This window comes from Chelonoidis abingdonii, chromosome 13, assembly GCF_003597395.2.
Source record: "Chelonoidis abingdonii isolate Lonesome George chromosome 13, CheloAbing_2.0, whole genome shotgun sequence".
NCBI classification, from domain to species: domain Eukaryota; kingdom Metazoa; phylum Chordata; order Testudines; family Testudinidae; genus Chelonoidis; species Chelonoidis abingdonii.
The window spans coordinates 22,089,523-22,103,571 of record NC_133781.1 but is presented as its reverse complement, the minus strand read 5'-3'; the positions used below and the strand labels follow the sequence as shown (position 1 = coordinate 22,103,571).

The 14,049-nt window shown below is 43.1% G+C and overlaps 1 protein-coding gene across 3 annotated transcripts in view; it reads right to left on the bottom strand.

The window, feature by feature from the left end:
* Positions 1 to 14,049, bottom strand: part of TOM1L1 (target of myb1 like 1 membrane trafficking protein) — a 39,506-nt gene that overhangs the window by 7,870 nt on the left and 17,587 nt on the right. For all 3 annotated transcript variants that reach the window (XM_032805594.2, XM_032805596.2, XM_032805595.2), the window contains exons 8-11: positions 8,608 to 8,741; positions 3,176 to 3,236; positions 1,606 to 1,726; positions 274 to 370 (exon numbers count right to left, since the gene is read on the bottom strand). In XM_032805594.2, the coding sequence (XP_032661485.1) occupies positions 274 to 370; positions 1,606 to 1,726; positions 3,176 to 3,236; positions 8,608 to 8,741 (413 nt within the window). The remainder of the gene's footprint in view (positions 1 to 273; positions 371 to 1,605; positions 1,727 to 3,175; positions 3,237 to 8,607; positions 8,742 to 14,049) is intronic.

Genomic DNA, 14,049 nt, shown 5'->3' with positions numbered 1-14,049 from the left:
GGTAGGAAATCTTGAATATACTTTTGGCTGCTGGGTTATTAAATGTGTTAATTATTGGTCAAAGGGTATTACAAAAGCACCCTATTTTTAAAGTGTGACAGGATGCATCTAGAGCAAAAGATAGGCATTCCTGCTCTATTGAACGAGTGTGCAAATCATAAGTAGTTCCAAACATTCACAGATCCTTCCAAAAGTTTGTGGCAGAGCAGCAATATAAAGAGCAAAATATCTCTGAAACATTACGCTACAGTTTCTTGGTAACATATTACTTACGAGGGCTGTTGAGCATTTGCTATAGCTAGTAAATCTAGCTGAGGGTAGAGCAAAGGACGGTGGATGCTTGGATCCGCAGCACTTGTAGATCTGCAATCTAAAATTCAAGCTGGTATTAAAACTTGCATAACTTATTTGATAAACAATTAAGTCTTTACTGGGTTATTTATCAACGGGCTTTTTTTGGAGGGGGTATAAAACTGCAGTGAAGAAGTTGCAGTGTTGTGCAATTGCTTTGAAATACATACTGAAGATGCTGCTATTCAATTTAGAGATATTCTAGTTTTGCCTTTGAAGTGGTAAGAAACGTAGAGTTGAATTCAGAAATGCATTGTACTTCTGCCTGACATTTTAAATTGCCCGGCTGCGGGGGGGGAAGAGGACCACCCGTTTCTTATTCTAATAGGATAACAATACATTATTCACTCTGAGTTCTTACTTCTCCCAACCTAAGTAACATGTTGCAGATTTGAAGGGGCTCCTTGAACATCTTTACAAAGTTCAGAAAGGATAAGCATGCCTTTCCCTTCTGAACCTACAGAACAAGCAATTTGTACCAGCAAGAGCTGTTACGTAGGTCCATGGTTATATGGACATTCTTGGGCATGGATAACAGAGATTGCTTCCTTGTAAATTATTAATGATCCCCCACTTAATAACGGAGGATACAGATTATTTCAAAACACAACCTCTCACATCAGATTTTGGTACAAAGTACCTTAAGTATACAATTGTAAATCAGCTCTACTTTCCCTTAAAAGGTTCAAATCAGAGCTCTCTCATTTTCATTTGGATACACATTTGTCTCTTGCAAGGAATTTCTTGTTCTGGCCACAATGGTTCTTTATTTTAGGAAAGAACATACAAAGGAATAACATCACTTTCACTGATTGTGAGCCATTCCAAAATGACATTCAGGAGATGTACACAAAAAAGCTCATCTTTATATGGTTTGTTATGGGAGTTCATTTGTGCAACACCAGATGTACACATCTGCAATAGTGTATTGTGTTGGGGCCAGTGTTCTGTTTGATACTGTGTACATTCACAAACTCTCTCATCAGGGCCTATGTTTTGCTTCCTTTCACATGTATTTGAAATACATCTGAGGAAAAACACTTGATTCATAGCAGCAGCAGGACATGGCAGCAACAAGCAACTCTTACTTTCAGAAATGTCTTCATTAGTTTTGAGGCCCCCTAGTCCCACATCCCTGTGATGTGAATCAGCATACTTTCACTTCCATCTGCATAAGCTTCAGCTCCACAAGGTTAGAAATATTTTATATGAAACTTCCTAATATTTCAGAGAAAACTCAAATATTTCACTCACTTAATTCTGAAAACTGAGGAGTCTCGGTGCCAGTTCCCCCCAATGCTGACACAGGAATTGAAGAACTTGAATTGACGTCAAGTAGATCACATGACGGAGCAGATGGTTGTTTGCTATAGATCTAAGAAGAAAAAGGGAGTTTAAAAAAGTAAACTTAAGTTGCTATTTTCACTTAATACAAAACATTTGAAATCAGAATCTGAATACTATTGAGGAAAGGTGACCAGTAGAGCTGTTCAGGAATTTTTCTATGATCTTTTTGGTTTTTTTAAATGGCAGTTTTATCAAAACCAAAACTGTTTGCAGGAATAAGTTGGTTTTGAATTTCCCCTTTTGAAAATTTTTGAAAAGAAAAGTTCTTAAGTTGTCAAAACATCCCATTTCGACATTTGCAAAATTAAAAAGTGGCTCAAAATTTGTGTTTCAGAATTGAAATTAATTTATAGTATTTTTTAAAAAGAATTGAAATGTTTCGATTGACCCAATCTCTTTTTTTTTTTTTTAAATAACTTATTGACTTTATGTCCTAGACCAGTCCTTTGCACTCATGGTGGGACTAAGTATTATCTAGACCATCCCTGACAGGTGTTTGAATAAACTGCTCCTAAAATCTTCAGTGATGGAGATTCCACAACCTCCCTAGGCAATTTATTCCTGACACTTAGGAAGATTTTCCTAATGTCCAACCTGAACCTTCCTTGCTGCAATTTAAGCCCAGGTGTGTCTTAATACAGTTAAGAATGAAATCAGAAGGGAATAAACTATATCACATGTTTGATATAAAAGTGTTTTGTTAGCACTAACGAAAACAAATTTATTTTAAACTTGGGGACTTGTGAATGAGCTACATGATCTGCAAACTGGATCATTTTGGACTATTAACCCATCCAACAGTCAGAAACTACAAATGGACTATCTGACTACAAATAGAAGCCAGTAATAGGAGTGTTTCGTTGAAAAACTCAAATTGATTACTATCTTCCTGTAATAATTATGGACTATATTTCAGTCACAATGTAATCAGACTCATGCAGGATGCAAAGGAAACAGAGTTGATTTTGGCTTTGTACAAGGGCCAGCCTGGTTAATAAAATAGGAGCAGAGATGGGAGAAAAGTAGCCTTTAAAAATTTGTTTTCCAGCTTTATAAATGCCCCTAGAGACAATAAGTGAAAAATAAGACTATAGATGAAGAGAAACAAATCTCTTCACATCATGTGGGAGATTAAAATTGAATCTAGTACACACAATAGAGGTAATAAAACTGCATTTGAATAGATTTTCTCTCTTTTCCAGTTGTCCTTTCCTATTCTCCATGTTATATTTGAAGGTAATTTGATACTTGTGCTACAAAATGAGATTCTGTAAGTGGAACTCTTGCAAATTAATAGAGCAACATTACCCTCTGTTGGAGACAGAATATTGAATCCAACAGAGGACAGCAAGCAAATAGAATTCCTTAGGTCACAAAAGCACATTTGTTGCAACAAACAAGAGGAAAAGCTCTGGTTTATAAAATCTTAGCCAGATCCTTATCCTGAAGTTGACGGGATTTGTCCTTAACTACTCACTTTTGCTTGCTCACGCTGGATTCGCTGATTCTCCAGGAAACGCACTCTGTTCCGAGAAAACCTGTTGGAAAGGGAACATTGTCAATAAGCAAGTCTTAAATGTCTCAGCCGCATCACTTAAAAAGAAAGCGTCATTCATAAGAATCCAGCAGTTACTGCAAAGGTCTGATCCTACAAAAGGATCTAGAAAAGTATTTAACAAACCTCAGCCAAATGCACATACAGACACTAATATCCTCAGTAGGAATATTAGAACCAGAACCACAGCTCTGAGTCACTGGACAGAAGCAAGAACTACTATGGTAGAGTTATCAAAATCACTAGCGCCATGGTTACATGCAGCAGGCCAGTAGACTACACATGCAGATACCATTGTCTTTCACTTCACTGGGACTCTGCCCAGAATCTTTGTTGATAATCAGATACAGGAAATGCAAAGTGACTTGCTTCAAAGCAGTCATACTGCCACTCAAATGTATGTAAACAGCTGCAACTAGTTAAAACATACCTATATAATGTTTAGCATCTCACACACCGGTGTGTTCAAGAGCATACTGAGGATTTCCTGCACTAAATAATAAATCCTTATGCAGCAAATATTAACCAAGCCAGTAGAAACCACTGCAAATAACATGTATAGCAGCTTTGAGGTACAATGCACCTGCAGCCAGAAATGACAGTTAAATAAGTATACAGTACTACTGCATGAGAACGCTAAAACAGGCTTTGATCAATTTCACACTCCCATGAGCAATTATTTGCCCTTTCAACCAACGGGTGAACTGTTTCACGGGGGATTTGTTGAGGCACACCCACAAGCTATTATTCATAATTCAGGGGGAAGTTTCAGCTTTCCAAAAAAAATGTTAATCGTCAGTATTAAGAAGATTCTAGGTCAACATTTGGATAAATAGAATTTACAGAAACCAAAAGGGAAACTCATTTGTATTTTACTAACGTGACAAACTTCCTTAGATGAGAAATGAAAAACCCTCTTTAAAGAGTGAATTGTAATACATAACCTGCAGCTGCAAACACTAAACTTACGAATCAAACTGAATGAAATATTGTGAAGAATAGCATGAAAGTTTGTGAGAATGACACTGGGAAGATACAGTGACAGTTTGGCTAAAGCATTTGGAAGTGGTTTGAGAGTCAAATAAAAGAAAAGGAAGGACGGGGCAAGATGGTCGTTGTTTACTGCATAGCCAGCCACTGGTTCCACTTGTTAGAGCATCTGCGTGACAGAGATAAGACATTTGTGCAAAAACTAAATGCAAGTTATACACACTGAAGCATTTGCAAACGTGATAACACTCTGAAGGCTGGTTGTCTGGTAGGAAGGAGACACAAGGCTTGCAATGTAATTGGTAAGTTGTTGCTTCTAATGTGGTCATTCTTACGCCATAGTAACTAAGATGTTGCCAAAGCAGTGGTCAGTGCCAGATACAGTTCGTAACCTTCCAGATGCCACTAATGCAACATTTTATTTTTTAAAATTGCAAAGCTTTCTGTTCATAATCCCTTATGGATAGGCCTAAAAGGAAACATACTAGGGGTGAGTATGTATTAATCATCCAGCTGTGTAATACATAACAGAATATTTGTTTCAACTGAGACAGATTCCAGGCTACAGTTGAAGGGATGCCGTAATTGCTCAGTGTAGAAATCACCATGTTTTTCCAAGTCAGTAAATCCACAGTGAAACAGAGACAAGTCTGCTCTGGCCTTTGGGATGGTGTTCTGCAGCGCTGTTATTTAGAAGTGGGTGTATTGAACAAGTTTGGAATCCTTGAATCTTTAAGTTAAATTACACAGGGATAAAAACATCTGAACCTGCCTGAGCCTTTTCTACACTGCAACTTCCACCAGGGCTTCCACTGATGGAGTCGCACCCAATGCAAATTACAGGTCTGGAAACTCCTAGTGTAGATGATGTTGCACAGGAGAACTGACTCCGCCTGATCATGAGAGATCCCACAGCATTCTTTGCGACAGCAGGAGTCTAAACCTGCTGCCCTGACTACATGCCATTATAATCAATGAGCCAAGGAGGGCGAGGAGTATCTTCGATTGGATCAACTTCTGTTGGTGAGAGACACAAGCTTTTGAGCTTACACAGAGCTCTTCTGTGCTCTAGGAAACTAACTCAGAGTGACACTAGTTTCTGCAGCTGTAAACATAGGGACAATGATATTTACTGATTCACTTAATAGGTATTTCAGGTGGACGAATTAACGTCACCCATCTCTGCAGAATGCTTTGGTCCTCTGATGAAAACACACTGTATAAAAAAAAAAAAGCAAGCTATTATGTAGTCTGACAAATGTCCTGGCATTCTTCTGGATATAGACTCAGTTAATGATAAAATAAAATAATACCAACAAACAACAATAATAATAATAATAATCCAAATTAAAACCAGAAAAATCAAGAAATTTTGAAGTATTAACAGTAAGTGCAAGCCACATGATGCACATTAACTTCTATGTTATTATTATGATAATTATTTGTATAGCAGTAGTGCTCTAGGAATGCCAATCATGAACCCATTGTGCTAGGGGCTGTACAAATACAGAACCAAACATATTCATGGCACTTTAATAAGAGTCCCACAGCCAAAATTGTAAGCCAGACGGAGCCATTAAAGATGGGTTCTTGTTTTGTCTTTAACTCCCTTTCTCCCCCAAAAAACTAAGTCCATCTATTTTACTTATTAATAGCTTTGTTTCATCATATCCGCTGCTGACTGTCTACATGCTGTCATCCCTGCTACAACCAAAAGCTCACTGTGCAAATTCTCAGAGGTCAGGGTTATTTTCCAGAGGGAATACATTTTATTTGGATTTTCCTAAGATCCACTACAGGGACAGAACAGCAATACTGCACAGATTTAACAGCACCTAAAGCAGCTTTTAAGAGCCTCTCAGTTCATGCTATTAGCAGCTTCAGAGTTTCCACAAAAATTGCTCCTGTATCAGAAAGTCACACAATGGAAAAACAATTTTGTGATATAACCCTGGAGCACACATTGTGCACTAAGGATTGTGGCGTGAAGAGGTTAATCAAAGTTCTTCTGAAATAAACTGGAACTGACAGAAGGCAAACAAGAACGAGGCATTAATTGGAGCTCTCCTCCCCTCCCTTACCTCACTGTGTTCCCCTTCCCGTTCCTGGTCATTGCAACTCCTCTTTATTCTACTCTCCTTCTCCCAGGTCACCCCACTGTCTTCTAATATGCCTCCCTTTGACAGTTCCTCAGCTGTGAGTGACTGAACAGAGTATGTGACAGGACAACGTCTCCAAGGCCTGCGAGAAATGTGTGCGTCCTGTGCAGTGTTAAATATGCAAGAAGTTGGTCTTCTTGCTGACAGTCTACTTCATAGCTGATGGATGAAGAAAAGTGTGGTCTCATCAGTGCACTCCACTCTCCCCAGCCCCAAAACCAAGGAGTTCAATGTTCCTTGAAAGGCTTAATTTTCCCTATGTGGGAAGCACAAGGCTTCAATTTGTTCCCCAACCCACATGGTACTGTAGAACGGTCACCTCACCTCTGGTTAGGAAAGCCATCCATTCACAGCTAAGACTAATCCTGATATACCAGGATGATCTCTGTTATGTGTTGCTTGGGAAATGCTGAAATTCTGGTATTTTCTAAGCCCTAGTTATCCCACTGATAAAATCAATAGGTAAATAAATGCAGATGTCAACACTACAAGCACCCAGGATTTCCTTGTGTGAAATAATACATATTTGTGCCTGTAGTAGGGGGTAGAATCACTTGTTTGCTACTGTGGAGAGCCGCATGTGATCCTTTTAAGGAAGCAGGAACTCCATCCTTTGGCTGATGCCTGCAGTAAAACTATCTGTCTTCCCTAGGAGCATGTGCACGCTGCAGTTAAGCTCAGCATGTGGGTAACTAAAGGAACAAAGAGAGCTTATAACTGACTGAAGCCAAATCCACTGTATCCGAGTCCCATGCTAACGGAAAGACTCAGAGCCTGTTTCTTTCCTCATGCTTTATTATTCTCAGCTACACTAGTACTTTGGTTTACCCTGCAAGCTGGTATTCTAGGGACCCTTCTACTAATTTTAACCTGTCTGCTGGTTCTCAAGTGCCTGGAGAGACAAGATCAGCAGATAAATATAAGTACAACCACGGCCGGCTCTAGGATTTTTGCTGCCCCAGGTAAAAAAAGTTTGGCTGCCCCCCTTTTTCTCATGCCCCCCTGCCTCTGGTCCCGCCTCACCACCACCCCTTCCAAACCCTTTCCCCAAATCCCCAGCCCCGCCTCCTCACCTGGGCATGCCCCAATCCCCCACCCCATTGCTTCCTGGGGGCCTCCCCAAACTCCCACCCTAGCTCACCTCTGCTCCGCCTGCTCCCCTAGGTGCGCCACTGCTCCCTCTCGGGGGAGGGAGGGGGACAAGCGGAGCAGCAGCGCGTTCAGGGGAGCAGGTGGAGCGGAGGTGAGCTAGGGTGGGGGGGGGCCCCAGGAAGTAAAGGGGGGGTAGAGGAACTGCTCCCTGTTCCAGCTCACCTTTGCTCCACCACCGCCGCCTCCCCCAAGCAGCCACTGCTCGGCTTCTTCCTCCCAGACTTGCTGTGTGAAACCTGTTTCATACACAGCAAGCCTGGGAGGGAGGGAGGGAGAGAGAAGTGGAGCGATGACGGTGTGCTCAGGGGAGCAGGAGGAGGCAGAGTGGAGGCGAGCTAGGAGCACTTTTTCCCCATGCCCCAGAGTCGGCACCTATGACGGCTGGTGCCAGACTGCCGCCCCCAGAAACGTGCCACCCCAAGCACCTGCTTGTTTTGCTGCTGCCTGGAGCCGGCCCTGAGTACAACACAAAAAGGAATGAGCTGTTCCTTCCTTGTTGATGGAGGATGCAATTCATCTCTCTGGAGACAGCTAGCACCAGTCATATGGACCATTTAAGTCCCTTAGAGCTCAAGTGGCACTTAAATGGCCCACATGCCTCATGCTTGTCCTCTGCAGAAGGGTGAATTTCACCCTGAAAGAGCAGATTAAACTGCAACAGATATAACAGTTTCCTGCAATATCCTGGACAAACCTGAATTCAGTTATACCTAACTCAATTAAGTTTAAGTATCTTGGGAGTTTGCTGGAGAATTCACAGGGCAGGCAGGGAACTGTGCAACCTGGAAACAGTCTGGTCAGAAGGGAGAAAGATCATGTGTTTCCACCCAAGGAAGGTGATTGCTGGGGAGCTGGATGCCTGAGAGTGGGTGCCCTTGCTGGACCTTGGAGGGGGAACGCAGGTGCAGCTTCCCTGCACTATGACATAAACATTATACCTGAGTGTTACATTTTTTTTTTTTTTTTAAAACAGATTTGGTCAGCCCAGTCAGGAGAACCTGTTACTGAGACCAAAGTGGAAAAGACAGGTTCAGGTTTCACTAATAAATTTACCTTTCATGGCCCAGGAGGACGTTATTGAGATCTTCATTCACTTGTATTAATTCAGCTATCACATCTTCATTCTGCACTGCCACCAGCAGTTCTACGATCCTCTCCTGCATCACCCGACATATCTTGTACAGTTTCTTTCCAGGAAAAAAACCAAAATCATCATCATTGTGGTTTCTCACACTTGTCATTTTGGGAGGAGAATTATAAAAACTTTTGGGTGCTGGAGACACAAGGATAATTCATTGTCTAATTCACATGACCACATACAGTTTAAAGGGTGAGCCCCAAATCCCTTATATTTGATCCCCTACAACTTCCTACAAAATGCAGCTGATAATTGCTATCACTGTGACCAGCACTCCTATACTCCAGCTCATAACCCAGCCTCATTTCTGGAAAGTCATCCTCCTTCATAGAGAAAGTCAGGTACTTTATAGTAACTGGAGGTGCCTCGAGAGGTGTGGTCCCTATTCATGTTTCACTGTGGGTATGGATGGATGCTATGTGCCTGGAGCCAGAGACTTTCGAAAGCAGTGTCCATTAGCCTGCACATCTGCCCTGGCTTACTCCGACTGAGGAGATAAGGGTGGGGCAGACCAATCGCCTTTTCAGTTTCTTCTTCACTGCAAATCAGAGAAGATCTGAAGCGCAGTGGAAGGAGGTCAAGTATCAGGGGGTAGCCGTGTTAGCCTGTATCCACAAAAACAACAAGGAGTCCGGTGGCACCTTTTAGACTAAACAGATTCATTTGGGCATAAGCTTTCATGGGTAAAAAACCCTTGCATCTGAAGAAGTGGGTTTTTTACCCACGAAAGCTTATGCCGAAATAAATCTGTTAGTCTAAGGTGCCACCGGACTCCTTGTTGTTTTAGTGGAAGAAGATCAAGGTAGTGGAATACAGATAGGGACCACACATCTCCAAGAACCTGCAGTTACTATAAGGCAAGTAACTTTCTCTTCTTTTTCAAGTGCTAGTCCCTATGTGTATTCCAGTGGGGGTGACTGACCAGCAGTACTTAAATAGGAGGAAGATGTGAGGTCAGAGATGGCAGAGCTGTATAAAGGACTGCTATTCCAAAAGATGCAGCAGTAGAGGAGTCCTGTACCCATACAGAATCCTGTACTACCTCACAAACACATCGACTGGGCTCCATGTAGCTGTCTCTCAAATATCAAGAAGAGGCACTCCTCGAAGCAGTACTGTAGACACTGCTTGCTCTACTGTGGAAAGATCAGCTGTCTAATCATCTAGCAGAGCAAAACACAGCCTCAGATCCATTTTGAGATTCTTTTAGAGGATATAACCAGACCTCTTCCAATATGGCGACAAATAAGTCTATGGTATTTCCTGCCTGTTTTCATTGTCTGCAGGTAAAAGGCTGCGGCTCATCAAATGTCAAGAGAATGGAACCTCCTTTCTTCTGAGGATGGGTAAGGATTTGGGAAGAACACTGGTAAGTGGATAGACTGGTTCAGGTGAAACTCAGACGACTGTGGAGGTGAATTTAGTCTGTAAACACAATGAAATCTTGTCCTTATGCATTGTAGTGTAAGGGGGATCTGCCATCAACACCCCAAACTCACCAGCCTTCCTGGTTGAGGTGGTGGCTACCAGGAATGCAACCTTCATGGATAGGAGCGCCATGGAGCAGGAGGCTAATTATTCAAAAGAAGGCCTAGTGAGAGAACGAGGTGCAAATCCCATTGAAGAGTAGGCTTTTTTTATAGGTGCAAAAATTCTTATTAGACCTTTCCAGAATTTGCTAGTCAGAGGGCGCGTGACGATTGAGCAGCCATGTATAGGAAGATGGTATGCACTGATTGCTGCCACGTGGACCCGTAAGGAACAGATGAGCAAGCCTGCTGTCTTCAAGGAAAGAATATAATCCAGAATGAGAGGAATATCTGTGGCTTCTGGAGAAATACACCTTTGATGCACCCAAACAGAGAAATGTTTACACTTGGCTAGATAACATCTCCTAGTGAACTCCTTCCTACTATAGAAGGGATGTTCTATACAGTTTCAGAACACAATTGCTCTAAGGACAAAACTAAGCCCTGAGATGAAGTGCCCGTGGGTTGGGATGCCTGATTTTGCCGCTCCTTTGAGTCAGGAGATTAGGAAATGTAAGAATAATGATTGGTGCTCGAGATGACAAGCATAGGAGGTTTAGGAACCTAAACTGTCTGGGCCAGTTGAGGTATTGAGAATAACGCGTGCCAAATCTTGCACAAGACTCGAGGTAGGGGTGGTAGTGGAGGGAAGGCATAGTTCAGATGATCTGACCATGGAAGAAGTAGAGTGTTGCTCTGTGAGTGGTGACCCAGGGCTCCTCCAGAACAGTACAAGTTGCATTTCCTGCCTGGGAGAAAAACAGGTCCTTAATGGGGCATTCTCCACAGAGCAAAAATATTGTTTACCAGTATCATGAAGCTCCCACTCGTGATTGACCACAAAGTGGCTGCTGAGAGAGCCACTCTCAGCACATTCTGGTTTCCTGGGAGGTAGACAGCCAACAGGGTAATCTGATTGCTGACACACCAGTTCCACACACTCAACGTTTCTGCACACGGGGGGACAGATCGCAGTTCTCCATTTGTTATGTAAAAGTTGATTGTGATGTTGTCTGACATAATGAAGGCATGGTGACCTTGAGTGAACAGGAGAAAGGTTTTGCAAGCCCTTCAAACTGCTCATGGCTCTTGATGTACATCCTGGACATTTGAGATGTCTAGGTCCCCTGCAATGTACTGTTGTCCACGTGAGCACCTCAGCCTAACAGAGATGCATTGCCCGTGATCATCCTGTCTGTGCAGAAGCAAGAAAGGAAACGCGGATGCAAACCTGACGGGAATTCTTCCACCATGACAGGGCCGATATCACTTTGGTAGGAACAGTCACTATGGTGCTCATTGATTGCTGGTTTGGCGAGTACACCCTAACCCTAAGCCTCTAAGACTCTGAACATACTAAGTTCTCTTGGGCTGAGCAACTGCTCAGTTTAGGCTGGCCTGGATCTGACTTCTCTGAAGATCATTTAGAGGAAGACTTGGCCTCATGCTTATGAGAATGCTCCCTGCTCTCCTAACAAGACCCCTTGAGGGATCTATGGGGGTAGACACTTTTGCTTCTGATTTGGAGGTGCACTCCTTACTAAGTCAGGCCAATGTATAAGGGGGGGAGGATCCCCTGGCCTGGGTCAAGATGTGGCCTCATGCACTTTTCCATTAGACTTCCTAAGGCAAAGTTCCCATTCTTCTTGGGTACGGCTGGGGAACAACCAGCAGATACTGCACCTTCCTGGGATCCTTCTCAGCCAGCAGCAACCACCTAAGCTAACTGAAAAGGATTGCAGGAAGGAAGCATAAATTTTGAAGCCCAGAGTCCTGGGCATAGTCCAGTACCCAAACAGAGTCTGGAGGATTATAAGTCCTAATCAAGTCCTGAAAACTGGGCTCTAATCAATATACAGGGTCTCAGCCAGGACTTGCATTGCTGCACTTTGCCCATTGTTAAGTTTCAGTTCATCTGACTAGCCTGGATCTCTGGTGACAGATAGTGTAAAAAAAAACAAAAAAAAAAAACAAACACCTTTTAAGTCCTAAAGCATGCAACTCTTTCAGCAAAGGGTTCTGTTCTACACCAGTTTCAATGAAACTATGACTGTACAAGGACACAGTCCCTTGAACTGAGTGACCTAGGCTGAGATGCAAAGGAAAGAACATATTTCATTCTTGTAAAAGCAACTCGCATTTGTTTCTCTAGCCACTTTGTGCTGTGATAAGGATCTCAGGGTGTTGCAGGAAGGAATAGAAAATACTGTCATAAAACACATATAAAAGGAATGAGCTTCTATTCACTTCTTCATAAATAGTGAAATTCACTCCCTGCCCCTACCCCGATCAATAATTTAACTATCTGAGTGCCAGCAGGCAGATCTGCTCGCACTTACTCAGACTTTGTGATGGCATTCTTCCTTTTACAAAATATACTTTAAAACCATTACCAGAAATCGATTTAAAATAGACAGAGACATTCTAATAATCCTTTGCAGAGGTCTTTGCCCAAAGTTCTCAAAGAACTAATTAAATTAGACACTGGGGCCTCGATCATGGGTGCTGGCCAAACAGCTAAGTGGAGGCAGTTCGAGAGGAGGATTCTATGAAGAGGTGACCTTTGTGCTTACTGGATCCTGGAGCCAGTCTAATGCTCACCCATCTGCCTCTGGCCTTGAAGGTCCATTGTAGCAGCTAGGGGGCAACAAGGCCCGGGCATGTCCCGACTTTATCTTTTTTCCCCGGAGTAACATGTATCTCACCAGGGGTTAGGAAGGGAGCTGCCCGTTCTATGCCACACAAGGATTCCCCTGCACAGAGGAAATCTTCCACTGGCTGGTTAAACCAGAAGGAAGGCTACTTTGCAGCTCTAGGGCAGCAGAATTAAGGGTACGTCTACACGGCAAGCAGAAACTCAAAGCAGCGAGTCTCAGAGCCGGGCTTATGGTCTTCATAGCCTAGGCATCAGAGCCTAAGCTCAAGTCCCAACCCAAATATCTAGACAGCTATTTCTAGCACTGTAGGACAAGCCCCGATCTGTAAGCCTGGGCTCTGTGATGTGGATTTCTGCTTGCCTTATAGCAGTACCCCAAGCATCTAGCCAGCATTCCTGTGAGGCTGGGAAGCATTATAATATTCATTCTGCAGCTGGGTAAACTGAAGCACAAAGAGAGGTCATATTACTTGTTCAAGGTCATATGGTGAAACAGGAAGAGAATCCAGAAGGCCTGACTCTCATTGCCTTGCTGTATCCCTAGACCACACTCCACTCTCGCTAAAACCCCAGTGCAGATTGCTGTGTACAGAATAAGTGGGACTCGAGGCCTAAACCATTGCTGATAGAGTTTTGTAGTCCTCATACTTTAGTAGTGTCATAAACAGATGGTTAAGGGTTAATGTCTCTTTTACCTGTAAAGGGTTAAGAAGCTGTGGTAATCTAGCCTCCCAGTCCCAGACCTGAACTTTAGCGTCCACAATCTGGTCCTGTCCCAAACCTGGACTTTTGCGTCCAAAAGTCTGGGGGCTTACCTGAAACTCCCCCAAGCTCACTACCAGCTTGGGTAATTTGGGCTGCAACCAGGTCAGGTAGGTAATTTACTTAGGGGGCCTGACCTCCCCCTTTCCTCTCTCTGGTGTCCCAACCCTCCCTGGGTGGGACCTCCAGATTCCAAATCCTTGGATGCTAAAAGCAGGGGAAACAAATCCGTTCTCCCCTCCTCCCCGCCTTGCCCAGAAACCGGTTTCTCTACTTCCCAAGCGATAAGCGTTCTCTACCCTCAGGACAATTGAGATGCAAAATGCCCAGCTTGGCTTGCCTTCGCCCCCGTGTCTGCTCTCGTAGCCGTAACAGGAAAAAAACTTCAACCACAAGAGAACAGAGATGAT